This window comes from Musca domestica, unplaced genomic scaffold, assembly GCF_030504385.1.
Source record: "Musca domestica strain aabys unplaced genomic scaffold, Musca_domestica.polishedcontigs.V.1.1 104, whole genome shotgun sequence".
Taxonomy (NCBI): Eukaryota; Metazoa; Arthropoda; class Insecta; order Diptera; family Muscidae; genus Musca; species Musca domestica.
In genome coordinates, this window is record NW_026712121.1 from 1587668 (window position 1) to 1603632 (window position 15965).

Sequence of the window (15965 nt, forward strand, 5' to 3'; positions counted from 1 at the left end):
GAATATCCATGAAGCTCATAAAAAGCGAAATCAACATTCGATTACATTCAGACTTGGTGCATCTCAATATATCCATCAACACAGATCTGCTATAAAGATGATAGACGTCGGACCATTTATTTTGCTACCTGCCCCACATGGAGTTCAAGATTTTGAAAAACAAAACCCTCAAACAAAGCGAAATAAGCATCCAACTGTCTTCAAATTTCACACCGCAATATTTATATCATATATATTTAGGACCGATACGAAATGGACAATATTGGCCCATTTCTTTGGAACCTACGCCTTGAGGGTCAAAAGTTTGAATAATCGTAACAGAAGTTAAAATATATCCAAATGACGATTTTGCAACAACAAAATACAATGGTATCCCAAACAAGCAAGCCAAACACTGTTCTATTAATAGACACAGGCACGGTCGACGAAGGGGTTTTTGTTGTAACAGATAAAACAAACTTACATGGTTATGTTACTTCGTTCAGGTTGAACGAAAGCATAACAAGTGGAGAAAGATGTAAATGTTTATAAGTGCGGTTGTAAGATTTAGAAGATTTTCCAAAAGAATTTTAGTTTTATGTAATTCTTTTGTTCCTCTTCTATTGAGCTTACGATCTCGTCACTTGGTAAAAAAATGTTTTTTGTCATAGAAGTTATTTTTTAAAATAACTTCTGGGGAGAATATCCCAGACAAGAAACAAGGGAACTGATGAGGATTGGTGGCTCTTTCCGAAACCTAGGTATTCCCTGCCTTACCCCCTGGTAAACATTACCATCGTTCTCCACTCATAAACAAACGTTGTTTTTATAAAAACAACAATAATGGGATTTTGCCTGACGATTTTGCAACAACAATATATCCAAATAATGGAACATTGGCTGAGGATATACATCTGTCGGCAAAACCGACTGATATTTTTTAACTTGTTTTATGAAAATCTTGATAAGGACAATTCTCGTACTGTCATCAGTAAAATTTCCGAAGACACCCTAAAAGCATAGATTCCAAGAAATGTTATTTCGAAAATTTCAAATTATGAGGAAGAGTGGGGAAACTTACCACCTCTATATAGGTAACTTTTTGATGTAAATTTTCAAAACTCAGACAAATGTGTATTTTATTTTTATTTGCACTTTCATAATCCGCTGGATTTTTCCCTATAATTATTTTTTGTGTTGCAAGGTAATATTTAACTTGCTTTAAAAATATTTAAAATTTATATATTTTTCAAAATAATTTGCTGATTTATATTTTCTAAATGATTTTTTATTTTTCAGTATTTTTAGTAGAATCCATTAGTTGTTTCGAATCCAATTACTCCACATTTTATTGATTTAATTTTTTTTTTCAATGAAAACTAAATTATTCATGCATTTACCTCAACATCGTCATCATTGTGCGTCGCCAGATGTTCTACAACAAACGAGCTAAGGTCATTACGGATTCTTCGCACATGTCGCTGTGTTTTGTTTTTTTTTTCTAATTTTTTTATAGCGTTGGTGGTGTTTAGGAAGTTGTTTTGCTTTTGTTTTTTTTTTTTATTGCTTACCTCGTTGCTGGCTCTTGTTCGTCTGGGTCTGGTCGTTTACTTCCTCTCCCTCCACCAACTTTGATTGAATACCAAAGAAATATGCTATTCGTCGTCGTCGTTGTTATTATTAGGTTTGTTCCGTTCCATTCCATTCGCCGCCCTCAAACACACAGTTCAAGTGTGTTGTGCTGGCGGGCGAGGTGAAACCTTCAGAACAATTAGCAATTCTTCTTTTCAACTTGTTGTTGTTGTTTTTTTCTATTTACAACAAAATGTTATTGTTTTAATAGCGTACATCCAGATTTGTTTTGTGTTTGCTTTTATGGTTCAGGTCATAATTGTACGTAGCGAACTACATGCGAATAGACAGACATTAAAAACCATAAATGGTTTTGCTAGCCATGCCATTGACTTGATTCAAAGGCCGGTCATTTGATGAAATTAACAAAGAAATTCAGTTAAACTGTCTGTATTTCATAGAGAGAGAGAGAGAGAGAGAGAGAGAGAGAAAGGGAGAAGATACGTTGAACAAGTTTGAAAAGTAAGTGTCATATTTGAATTAGCTTTTCTCTGAGAGAATAGAGTTTTCTTTAGGGGAATTGAGGCTTCCTTAAGAAAAATGCATATCTGCCAGTCTGAATAGGAGTTTCCCAAAAAAAATTCTTTTCAGTCAGGCTGAATATTTTTTGTTAGAAAAACTTCCACTAAACATGGCTTTTAAGGTGGTCTTTTATAGATTTAACAAGTAAAAAAGCTGTAAGTTCGGCCGGGCCGAACTTTTAATACCCTCCACCATTTGGTACAAATTTGGCAATTTCCAAAAAATAAAATCCGTTAAAAAATTCTGTTAAAATCTTAAAAATACCGAATGCTTATACAATTTTCTGGCATGGCTGAAGTATCCATTACGATCTTCACATGCGAAATTTGAAACAATCCCTGTAAATAATGTCGCTAAAATCATTAAAATACCGAATATCGGGGGGTACCGTTATATGGGGGCTATATGAAGACGTGGACCTACATGGCTCATTTTTTGACTTTGGATGAAGTATCCATTACGAACTTCAAATACCAAATTTGAAACAATTCCGGTAAACAATGTCGCTAAAATCATCAAAATACCGAATATCGGGGGGTGCCGTTATATGGGGGCTATATGAAGACGTGGACCTACATGGCTCATTTTTTGATTTAGGATGTAGTATCCATTACGAACTTCAAATACCAAATTTGTAACGATTCCGGTAAACAATGTCGCTAAAATCATTAAAGTGCCAAATATCGGGGGGTACCATTATATGGGGGCTACACGAAGACGTGGACCTGCACAGATAATTTTCTGTCTTAGGCTGTAGTATCTATTACGAACTTCAAATGCCAAATTTGAAATAATTCCGGTGAATAATGTCGCTAAAATCATCAAAATACCGAATATCGGGAGGTACCGTTATATGGGGGCTATATGATAACTTGGACCTACATGGCCCATTTACGAACTTAACCTGCCTACTGGCAAAATATACATGTGTGCAAAATTTTAGCCTTCTATCTCAATTTGTTCGAAAGATAGCGTGATTACAACAGACAGACAGACAGACGGACAGACAGACAGACAGACAGACAGACACACAGACAGACAGACGGACATGGCTAAATCGTCTTAGAATTTTACGCTGATCAAAAATATATATACTTTGTTGGGTTTGACATGAATATTTCGAGGAGTTACAAACGGAATGACAAAATTAATATACCCTCCATAGTATGGTGGAGGGTATAAAACCAGAAAAGAAAGTCTTAAATTTGTACGGGGCCGACTTTATGATACCCTACACCCCTTTGCATATTTAGCAGAGCTTCACCTAACAAATAAAAGCTTTTTCGGGAAATTTGTGAGAATTAAATCATACCAACTATGATGATTGTTGTAAATTAAAATTCAAAGGAATCATATATTAATTCCTTTGAATTAAGGAGGAATATATATGGAAGCTATAGCTTTATCTGAACCGATTTTCACCAAATTGTCACCAAATTGTTATTTCTGTGCCCAATTTGGTTTTAAGTGCCAAATTCCATCACATTTCTGCTAATATTACACGTTGGTGCACAATAAAAAGCAAATCGGACAAAGATATATATGGGAGCTACATATATCCAAGTCTGAACCGATCTCGATAAAATTTTGCGAGGGTATTTCTAAGCTGTATTTCATATATTTTCCCAAATATCGTTGTTAGAGAGTGCATACTACGGCTGCGGAGGAAAAAAATAACAAATCGGATGAACCATATATATGGTAGTTATATCCAAATCGGAACCGATCTCGATAAAATTTTGCAAGGGTATTTCTGAGCTGTATTTGCTATATTTCCCTGAATATCGTTGTTACGGAATGCATATTACGGCTGTGGGTAACAACTATAACAAATCGGATGAACAGTATATATGGGAGCTATAGCTATATCTGAACCGATCTTCACCAAATTTGACATACTAGCTTCCAGACTCAATTCGGTCGTAAGTGCCAAATTCCATCCCATTTGGACAAATATTAGACGTTTGGTGCACAATAAAAGGTAAATCGGACTAAGTTTTATATGGGAGATATATCCAAATCTGAACCGATCTCGATGAAATTTAGCAAGTGTATTTCTGAGCTGTATTTGCTATATTTCCCCAAATATTTTTGTTACAGAGTGCATATTACGGCTGCGGAGGACAAAAAATAACAAATCGGATGAACCATATATATGGTAGCTATAGCTATATCTGAATCGATTTTGATCAAGTTTGACAAACTTATTTCCAGGCTTAATTTGGTTGTATGTGCAAAATTCCATACTATTCGGGCTGATATTACACGTTTGGTGCGCAATAAATAGCAAATTCGACGAAGATATATGTGGGAGCTATATCTAAATTTTGACCGATTATCTCCATTTTCTATAGTCCTTGGGTCAAACAAATGAGTTGTGCAAAATTTCATGTGGATCGGGCAATAAATGCAACCTGTAGTTGGTTTACAAAAATACATGGAAAGTCGGAAATCGACTCAGAATGTGATTTTATGCAGATCATCAAAAGGAACTATGACCTATCTCGTTTCCTTTTGCCTGTTACAAACAATCCCACAAAAACAAAATACCCTGACCACAGTGTGGTGTAGGGTATAAATATCAAATTTTTCTTCTTCCCCTTTATTACTTTACCTTTATTATCAAGTAATTCTAAAATTGTTTCCCTTTGCTTATTTCATTGCAGGTTACACATTCGTCCCTTGGGTCTATTCTTTTTGTTTATTTTCGGTTTTTGGTTCTATAAAACCCGCCTGAATATACGCATACAAACCCCGCCCGAATTGAAAAAGCATTTACAACAGATCGAACAACGTCTATTGGAGTGGCGTCAGAATAGACCAGTCATGTTCAGTGCTGTGGCAAGCGGTGCTCTGGGAGCCTTGGCCGTTGTTGGTCATTTGGTGACAGGTTCAATGGCGGTGCTGGCTGGACTTGTGGTTGCCGTTGTCATATCGAGCAAATATAATTTCAAAATCATGAAAATCGAACCAAGTGGTAAGTAAGATGACACTTAAAATATTCCTTTTAGTATTTCTAATTATCTTCTCGATTTCTTACAGAACTCACAGATTGGACCGAGAAAGTATATCCGGAAACCGAAATGGATGATGAATTTATGCCCGAAGTCAATGAGACCAATTTGTTTCTTTTGGAAAGAGCCAGCGATCTGGCCTCGCTCACCTCACCCACAGAGGATTTGGAGAATGATGAAGACAAAAGCGATGAAGTACCCTCAGAATTGTTAATACCCGATTCCATACCCGAAATAGATGAAAACTCCACAGACGAAGAACAAGATGATTTAATGCCCATCATAAAGTCATCTCAGTTGAGAGAAGAAACACCGGTGCCAAGCTCCTCCACAACAGCCACCACAGTTAAATATTCCCAATCGGGTGATGCTATTGAATTTAAAAAAGGTCACTTTAAACGTGACTCTTCACTGTCGACCACATCCTCCTCGTCGGAGGAATCACTGTCAAAGGGACTGCAGTTTCCCGATCACACAACGGTGGTGGATAGTGCCCGAAAATCACAATCTACGGCCGCCGCCACCGCTGGCCACAATCAAGAGGTCAACGATGTTGTGGCGTTGGCCGTTAAAGCACAAACACAAGCTTTATTCAGTAATGGTTCGAAACTAATACCCACAATTGTATCGGGTTTGGTGCAAAATGTTTTGGGTACCAGCGGTACGGCGGGCGGTCCAATGATTATACCACCCAAAAGAGTGCTATCCACCAATCTAGAGTCATCGGATGAAAGTGATTTTGAAATTCTAGAAGATGAAGATTTTCAATAAGCAATTTTGAACTGCAAACAACAAATATCCCCCAAAACACACACACACATACATATTTTCAAAACATATTTAGGACATTTATTAAAACAACAACAACAAATAAGAAAAAATGATGATAAGCTAAACGAAAAAAAAAGATTTGTGAGTTATAAGGCGATGCTACAGTTATTGAAAAAGATACTTTAAATTGGAAACAATCCATACAGTCGATGGTAGGAGGAAGAATGTAAAAGCATTTTGCTACGATAACCGATTTTGATATCAAAAAATATTGCAAAACTAACAGAGCATCTGTTGCCAAATTGTTGTCAAATGTAGTCTTCTTGTTCCACCTTATATAGGCCTTGGGGCTACCCAGAAATATGTGAATGTAAATCTGTGTGAGATATATTAAACTTCCTTCAGAAGATAGAAAAAAGGTATTTATATTCTTTAAAAGTATACTTTTTTTAATATGTGTGGACAACGTCTTATTTTACTTCGTTTCTATTTACAAATATTGTTCTTTTTATTTTTGGTATATTATTTTTTTAAGAAATCCCATTAGACTGGAATAAGGGTGTCTATAGTTTCTCTTTATGGAACCAAAGTAAAGAAAGCAATCATTGAAATAAACCTACTTTTTATTGTTTCTTTCTTTTTTTGTGTGTAAATTAAAAAAAAACCTATATATTTTTGTTTATAGTGTTTTATTTTTATTATTTTTTATTTTTTATTGCAGATGCTATATGTTTTATTTATATATACTCTTATTATTTTAAGTTTTATGTTTGCTTGTTTTGTCGATTTTAGTTTCTATATTTCTTTGTAATTATCTCATTTACTTACGAAACAAACAAAACCTAATGAAACCATCATCAACAAGAAAAACAACAACAACAATTGTGATTATTTTTTACTGCTTAATATAAATAAATAAATAAATACGACAAGTTTAAAATGTAAAAAACTGAATAAAAAGAAAAAAACAAATAAAAATCATAAAAAATAAATAAAAATTAAAACTTTATTTTTTATTTTTTTTTTTTCTAATTATCAAATTTAAATGTTATTTATTTTTTGATCTACAATTGCAATCAAGGCCTATAAAATATCTGACTACTAAGTTCGTTGTCAAAATACATAACATACTGTCAAATTGTTGCCAAAGGTAGTCTTCTTCTCCGAAATTATATAGGCATTGATTACAATGTTTTCCCATTGGTCTACCTTTCTTCTTTCTTTATCATTGTTTTTGTGCGATTCTATTTATTAAAAGTGGTACAAAGTTAAACTGACTATTGAGGACCTACGATGTCAAATAATGCTTTAGGCGATATATGTATAGATTGTTTACATAGAATGTCACGAAGTACAAAAAGCTTCCCGATCGTTTTTATAACCTTGTCCACCTGTACAAACTTTCTTTAATTAAATCTTTCCTTTTTTGCGAAACAGATAAACTTTCTATTTATATTATATATAAAAATAAAACAAATGACCAGCAATTTTTTAGTGTATAAGCAAAATAAAAATAGTAATTAAAAAAATCTATCACAAGTGATAAACAAAATAAGAAAAAAACATAACATAAGATAATATTGATGGCCAAAAATAAATCTAAAAAAATATATAAAATTACATTTTATTGGTGTTTCTATGTTCCTGACATTTTGAGACAAAATAAGTAAAACAAAAACCAGTAAAGTAGGTCTTAAAGTCGGGCGGGGCCGACTTTATGATACCCTACACCACTTTGCTAATTTAGTAGAGCTGCGCATAACAATTAAAAGTTTTTATGTGTGAATTAAATCATACACGCTATGATTATAATTATAAAGTTCAAAGGACTAAATTTGCCTAAGCATATGTATCTTATAAATTCGGACTTGTATTGCCCATTTGGTGCACAATTAATTAGAAATCGGATAAAAATATATATGGGAGCTAAATCCAAATCTGAATCGATCTAGATAAAATTTGGCAAAGATATTTCTGAGCTGTATTTGATCTATTTCCCTGAATATTGTTGTTACGGAGTGCATATTACGGCTGTGGGTAACAAATATAACAAATCGGATGAACAATATATATGGGAGCTACAGCTTTATCTGAACCGATCTTCACCAAATTTGGCATATTATCGGTCGTATTTGCAAAATTCCATCCCATTTGGTCAAATATTAGACTTTTGGTGCACAATAAAAGGTAAATCAGACGAAGTTATATATGGGAGCTATATCCAAATTGGAACAGATCTCGATAAAATTTAGCAAATGTATTTCTGAGCTGTATTTGCTATATTTCCCCAAATATTGTTACAGAGTGCATATTACGGCTGCGGAGGACAAAAATAACAAATCGGATGAACAATATATATGGGAGCTATAGCTATATCTGAACCGATTTCGATGAAATACTTATTTTCAGGTCCAATCTGACCGTACGTGCAAAATTCCATACAATTCGGACTGATATCACACGTTTGGTGCACAATAAAAGGGAAATCGGACGAAGATATATATGGGAGCTATATCTAAATTTTTACCGATTATCTCCAATTTCAATAGGGTTCGTCCTTGGGCCAAACAAATGATTTGTGCAAAATTTCATCTGGATAGGGCAATAAATGCGAACTGTACTTTGTTTACAAAAATACATGGACAGACGGACGGACGGACATGCATAAATCGACTCAGAATGTGATTCTATGCAGATCATCAAAAGGAACTATGGGTCTATCTCGTTTCCTTTTGCCTATTACAAACAAATGCACAAAGACATAATACCCTCATCACCTTGTGGTGTAGGGTATAATAATATATATATAATAATAAACTACAAATACCAGTAAGACCGTTTGGGTAATGCTCCTGAACTTTTCAAAGAACCATAAAGCGAGTGAGGCCGTTATATGGGGGTCATACCAAAACGGGAAACTCTATAGATAATTTTATACTTCAAGGATTTCCATCTACCAAATCTTCTTAAATACCAAATTTGAAACACTTTCGTGGGTAAATCGATTGATATCGTTATATGTGTGCTATAGGAAAACGTGGACCCAAATATTCAATATTCTGACACGGGAACTAGAACCCACTATGAACTAGAAATACCTATTTTTAGACAAATCCGTGGAAAAATGTGTCAATAATCCAAAACTGAATATCGGGAGGTACTATTATGTGAGGGTTACACAGGAGCTGGAACCCATTACGAACTACAAATACCAATTTTTGGACAAATCCGAAATGACAAACTTTTCAAAGTGGAGGGTATAAAAAGATAGAAAGTTTCAGTCTATCTATTCAGTAACTTATTGGGGGATGTGTAGTAAAACAAGTTAAAAAGCAGTAAGTTCGGCCGGCCCGAACTTTGAATACCCTCCACCATTTGGAACGAATTTGGAAATTTAAAAAAAAATCCGTTAAAAATACGGAATATAGCCGTTATATTGGGGTATATACGACGCATGGCACAATTACAGAAGGTAGAACAAAGCTACACCCTATACCATATAGCTACCAAAGCTATAGGGAGATACTCATATATGGGGCCTATACGAAGACCTGGACCTGCATAGACAATTTCCTGTCACAGACTGTAGTTCCCATTACGAACTCTAAATACGTAATTTGAAACTACTCCGATGAATAATGACGCTATAATCATTAAAGTACCGATTTGGGAGGTACTTTATATGGGGGCTATACGAAGAAGTGGATCTGCACAGAAAATTTTCTGTCATAGGCTGTAGTATCCATTACAAACTTCAAATACCAAATTTTAAACAATTCCGGTGAATGATGTCGCTAAAATTATCAAAATACCAAATATAGGGAGGTACCTTATATGGGGGCTATACGAAGAAGTGGACCTGCACAGACAATTTTGTCATAGGCTGTAGTATCCATTACGCACTTCAACTACCAAATTTGAAACAATTCCGGTGAATGATGTCGCTAAAATCGTCAAAATATCGAATATCGGGGAGTACCTTTGTATGGGGGCTATACGAAGACGTGGACCTGCACAGACAATTTTGTCATAGGCTGTAGTATCCATTACGCACTTCAACTACCAAATTTGAAACAATTCCGGTGAATAATGTCGCTAAAATCGTCAAAATATCGAATATCGGGGAATACCGTTGTATGGGGACTATACGAAGACGTGGATCTGCACAGACAATTTTCTGTCTTTTGCTGTACAATCCATAACCAACTTCAAATACCAAATTTGAAACAATTCCAGAATGATGTCGCTAAAATCAAAGTCAAAATATCGAATATCGGGGAGTACCATTGTATAGGGGCTATGCGAAGACGTGGACCTGCACAGACAATTTTTTGTCTTTGGCTGTACTATCCATTACGAACTTAAAATACCAAATTTGAAACATTTGCGATGAATGATGTCGCTTAAATCACCAAAATACCGAAAAATGGAAGGTACTGTTATAAAACGTTCTATAGACCCATAATCAATTACCTTGAATTGATTGACAACAGTTAAAATCCTCACCTTAATATTCTTTAGAACTCTTCTATAACATTAAAATTTTTAAAAGTCGGATCTCTTTAGAAAATCCGTTTAATATTTAAAAAATGCATAGTCACACAATGTGATCTGGCAACATTGGCGTAAATTCCGTAAGTTGGCAATTCCTTCGTCTGCACGCCGCCGCCGATTTGTATACACTTGATGGGACGGCGCCGCCAAGAGATCCATATACTTCGCTATCACTTCCCGTGCCCAGTTTATCTTCAAAATATTATAATTTGAAATGAGTTTACTTTGATTTAATTGTACCATGCATCATCGCTGTAACTCCCGCTCAATCGAAGGGCCTGCACCGTGTTGTTCAATGGTGTGTAGACCACATTACATTATTTTCCTCTTTCCCTTTTTTGTTTCACATTTTGTAGCTAGTTCCGCGCTCTTTTAGTGAATGTGTTCAGTTTTCCTCATGTCTCATTCGTAAACAACAGAGTCTTTGCTTTCTGTTTATTTTTTATCGGGTATCCCTTTGTGGCCTTCATATTCGTTTCGTTGGTGACGACTTACCACGCGCGCATAGCCAGCCAATACACGTGCCCAGTAAAATTTCAATTGTACAATATTCCCTAGTTCAGAGAAAAATAATATAAAACAAGAAAGAACATGCCTCCCATATCACAGGAAGGCAACTGCCTAATATATCGTGGAAGTAATTTCTTCAAACAACGTCTAATCCTATCGGTGCTGAGTGGGAAGCCAGTAAAAATCACACAAATTCGCTCTGACGATGAAGCCAATCCGGGATTGCGGGAGTACGAAATTGGTTTAATTCGTCTATTGGATAAGTTAACAAATGGTACAAAAATTGAATTAAATCCTGCCGGTACATCGGTGATGTTTGTTCCTGGTCTGCTGCACGGTGGTCAGCTGCATCATGATTGTAGCTGTCAGCGTAGCATTGGTTATTATTTAGATGTTTTGATTGCTTTGGGACCCTTCTGTAAGGTGCCGCTGAACGTGACATTGCGTGGCATTACCAACAGCAAAGATTCACCTTCGGTGGATCATATCAAAGGTGCTGCTATATCGGTGCTCAAACGTTTCCTGGTCGTCGATGAGGGTCTAGAATTAAAAGTTGTTAAGCGAGGAGTTGCTCCCCTGGGAGGTGGTGAAGTTTTATTCAAGTGTCCGGTACGCAAAACCCTACGATCCATACAATTCACCCAACAGGGTATGGTGAAACGTATACGAGGTACTGTCTATGCCTGCAAAGTATCACCGGCAATGGCAAATCGTACAGTGGAAGCGGCCAAGGGTGTCATGTTGAAATTCCTGCCCGATGTATATATTTATACCGATCAAAATCGTGGTAAAATGTCTGGTAATTCACCTGGATTCGGTATATGTTTGCATGCAGAGACCACCGATAATGTGGTCTTCGCTGCCGAGGTGAATTCCCATACAAAAGATGAAGCCGGGGAAAGAGATCCTTCGGTGCCTGAAGACATGGGCAAGGAGGCTGCATTACGTTTGCTGGATGAAATCTATCGTGGAGGCTGTGTTGATTCGGCATATCAATGGCTGGTGGCGTTGTTCATGACATTGGGTCAGAAAAATGTATCCAAATTTATGACGGGTAAGTTTCAAATCAGTAATCTAATTTCTCCCAAAAGAACTAATGAAACATAATTTCTGGAGAATTGTTCTTTAGAATAATTTTCTTTAAAAATGCTGTGTACAGCTATTTTTAAAAATAGTTTTGCTTTTTTCTTCAGACCACGGAGAAAATTTTTTCTGAAGCAAAATCTTTCTTAGTCCCTTGAGGACAGTTTTTTAATTGGTCAGAATTCCGAGTATAGTTTTTTTCTACAAAAAATTGTTGTCAATCCAATGAGTAATTGTCGAAATATTCTATAGAATTTTTCATTAGACCAATTCTCTCAGCTATGCTAAAGACAAATTTTTCTATATAAAATTTCTTCAAAATATTTTTCTTCCAAAGTAAAATCTTTTTAAGCCCAATGAGGACAGTTTTGTATAGAAGAGAACTATTTTTTCTATAACCTTTTTTTATAGAAGAAACTGAGGATATATTTTTATAGAAAATATTTTCTCAATCTGCTGTTCCTAAGTCCACAGAGAAAAGACTGGAGATGTAAATTCTTATGAAAAACAAGTAAAAAAGCCGGAGCGATCTTTGAATACCCTCCATTATTTGAAAGAATTTGGCAATTTTCAAAAAAATAAAATCCGTTAAAAATTCTGGTGAAATCTTAAAAATACCAAATGTAGCCGTTATATTAGGGTCTAAACGACGACGGACCTGCATAGGCAACTTTTATCATAAGTCATTACAATATTCAAATACAATAGAGGCTATACTAAAATGTGGATCTTCACAGATAATTTTCTGCCTTAGGCTGCCGTATCCATTACGAACTTCAAATACCAAATTTGAAACAATTCTGATGAATAATGTTACTAAAATCATCAAAATACCAAATATTGGGAGGTAGCGTTATATGGGGGTTATTAGAATACGTGGACCTGCACAGACAATCTCCTTTCATATGCTTCAAATACCAAATTTGAAACAATTCCGGTGAATGATGTCGCTAAAATCATCAAAAATGCCGAATATCGGGAGGTACCGCTATATGGGGGATATACGAAGACGCGGGCCTGCACAGACAATCTCCTGTCATAGGCTGTAGCATCCATTAGGAACATCAAATACCAAATTTGAAAGAATTCCTGTGAATAATGTCACTAAAATCATCAAAAAAACGAATATCGGGAGGTACCGTTATATGGGGGCTATACCAAAACGAGGACCTACATGGCCCATTTTCAATACCAAAAGTCCTGTAGACATAATATACATTTGAGTAAAATTTTATCAAACCATTCATTTCGTTCGGAAGCTAGAGTAATTTTCACAGACGGACGGACATCGCTAAATCGACATAGAATTTTATGCTAATCAAGAATATATACATTTCGAGGTGTTACAAACGGAATGACAAACTTAATATACCCTCCATATTATAGTGGAGGGTCTAAAAATAGGAAAAATATTATTCACTCTACTTGTTTCTCCGCAGAAATTTGTTCCATCGGACCTTTGTAGACAGTTTTCGGTATTTATACTTTTCAGGCTTCGGCGAACATTTTGATACAAAAAAGAATTTGTCAAGTTTCCCTAGAATAGTTTTTTGCAAACATGTTTCTCAGTTCTTCTTTTGATTTTTAATAAACATACATATTCAAACATTTGCTAATATCATTCCGTTTTTTTTTTTCTTCCAGGTCCACTATCTTCATACACTGTTCACTTTTTGCAACACTTGAGAGATTTCTTCTCAATAACCTTTAAACTAGAAAATCCTGAAACAGAAGATGATGACGATTCGGTTGCTGGAGCCCAAAAAGTGTTGATGACATGTGTGGGAATTGGTTATACAAATATTAGTAAAAGGGTTATTTAAAATTGAATTGTTTCAATTGTTAATTATAAGAATAATCTAAGTTTTATTTAGATATTGTAAAATAAAAAAATACGGATTTTTTATTCAATCTTATGTTGCAACGACAATTATTGATTGAAATATTAAACTGAAGGGGTTTTGGGGGAAATTGTAGAAAGATATCCGATATGCGACGAAATCGCAAACAGTAAAAGCGAAAACATATTCAGCAAAATCATTTTATTTGGTAAACCAATTTCAACATTGACCCGATCATATTAACATGGAGGTACTCAATTTTCATTGTCTTAAATTACATAAACAAATAAATAGTAGATCCCAAAAAATAAGGCATACTTTCGCTTTATCAGCTACTTTAAAAAAAAGAAAAATAATAGCTGTTTTTTGCCAAACTAAAAATGAACAATTGAACAACATATCATACAAATATTGTTATTGGTCAGTACATGTTTTAAACGGCTAGCTTTCAACTGACTAGTAAAACTAAACAAAAAACAATAAAATTGTATTGCCTGGAGAGCAAGAGCCTTAGCTGGTCTATATTATGGCATGAAAAAAAGAATCGTGGTAATGGAAATCAAAAATGCTGAAGAAAGTTTCGTAAACTTTGGAACGATTTCAGAACAGCAATACGGCAAGTGGTATTTAGGCATCAACATCTACAAAAAATCATAATATTATATTAAGTTTTATTGGATTTTAGAAGAAATTACCATTATTCTATATGATCGGCAGGGTTTAGTATTACTTAATTGTAATTAAACCTAAATTTATTTAATCTGGTGTATTCAAAAATATGTTTTACATTTCCAATTAAGAGACCGATTTCCTTAAAATGTAATGGTTTTAAAACTTTGAAAAAGTTTCAGGCCGAAAATAATTTTTTTATATATTTTTATGTATATGTAAGAATTTTTTTTTCGATTTCATAAAGGGAAAATGTGTTATCGTAGTAAACATTTTTACATTCTTGAAGTTCTGGAATAGGCCTTTAATTTAACAAATCATGAAATTTGATATGAGAATCGATTCTTGGAAATTCGTTCAGCAAGCGAACCAAAGGTAATGGTGGTAATGATATTGCTCGAAATCTAAAATTTGACATTAGGTTCACTCTAAGTGTATAGGATTGAGATTTGAAGGTGGTTTTGGACATGTGTACTACAAATACTAAGTAGTACTGCCTTTGGTACAATTTGGTATTGTGTGAAGGCATAGTGCGTGAAATCTGAAGTTTGGTATGAGGGTCGCTGTTAATGTGTAGCCTGGATATATGGTAGTGGTTTCGAAAATATCTACTATAATTGTTCGAAAAATACTGAATGGTGATATATTTGGTATTGGGTGAAGGGATAGTGATAAAATTCTGAAATTTGGTTTGAGATTTGGTGGTGGTTTGGTAATGCATCCTATATTTGTAGAAAAAAATACTAAATGGTACTAAATTTGGTATTGGCTGAAATTCTCAAATCTGATATTGAGGTTTTGGTATCTGGAATTGAGGTATAGAGGTGGCATGGAAAATGTGAACTATAATTGTACGAAATGTACTAAACAATACTAAATTTGTTGTTGGTTTAAGTAATAGAGCTGAAACCATGAAATTTTATATTGCGACAACTCTTGGTGTTTAGTATTGAGATATGGAATGATTTTGCAAATAAGTACTACAGTTGTTCGACAAGTACCAAATTGGGTATTGGTTGCAGCGGTGGAGTTGGAATCCGGAAATTTAATATTGAGGTCTCTGTTGGCATCTGGGATTGAGATATGAAACGGTTTTGGGAACGGGATTGAGATATGAAAATGAGTAATATTTGTACGAAAAGTACTAGATAGAACTAATTATGTTATTGGGTGAACGAATAGGGTTGAAATGCCACAAATGTGTCAAATTTGGTATCGAGTTACTGTTGGTTTCAAGTATTTATATATCAAATGTTGTGGCCAATATTTCTTATAAAAATAATAGAATTTGAAGATTTATTTGTCTAAAAGATGAATATTTTTTTCTTATTATTCTTTCCGAATAAGGAAAACTTAAATAATATGTAATACCTTGAAAGTCTGAAAATTT

At 34.6% G+C, this 15965-nt stretch overlaps 2 protein-coding genes across 3 annotated transcripts in view; both read left to right on the forward strand.

Annotated features, from left to right (window-relative positions):
- Positions 1 to 6150, forward strand: part of LOC101901423 (uncharacterized) — a 53540-nt gene extending 47390 nt beyond the window's left edge. For both annotated transcript variants that reach the window (XM_059128395.1, XM_020036973.2), the window contains 2 exons: positions 4800 to 5110; positions 5176 to 6150. In XM_059128395.1, coding sequence (XP_058984378.1) covers positions 4800 to 5110; positions 5176 to 5918 — 1054 coding nt within the window. In that variant the 3' untranslated portion in view covers positions 5919 to 6150. The remainder of the gene's footprint in view (positions 1 to 4799; positions 5111 to 5175) is intronic.
- Positions 6151 to 10989: 4839 nt separating this feature from the next.
- On the forward strand, positions 10990 to 13976 carry LOC101901143 (probable RNA 3'-terminal phosphate cyclase-like protein). The gene is made up of 2 exons (XM_005184132.4): positions 10990 to 12036; positions 13710 to 13976. The coding sequence occupies exons 1-2, from the start codon at positions 11064 to 11066 to the stop codon at positions 13886 to 13888; spliced, it is 1152 nt and encodes a 383-aa protein (XP_005184189.2). The 5' UTR covers positions 10990 to 11063; the 3' UTR covers positions 13889 to 13976.
- The last annotated feature ends 1989 nt before the right edge of the window (positions 13977 to 15965 follow it).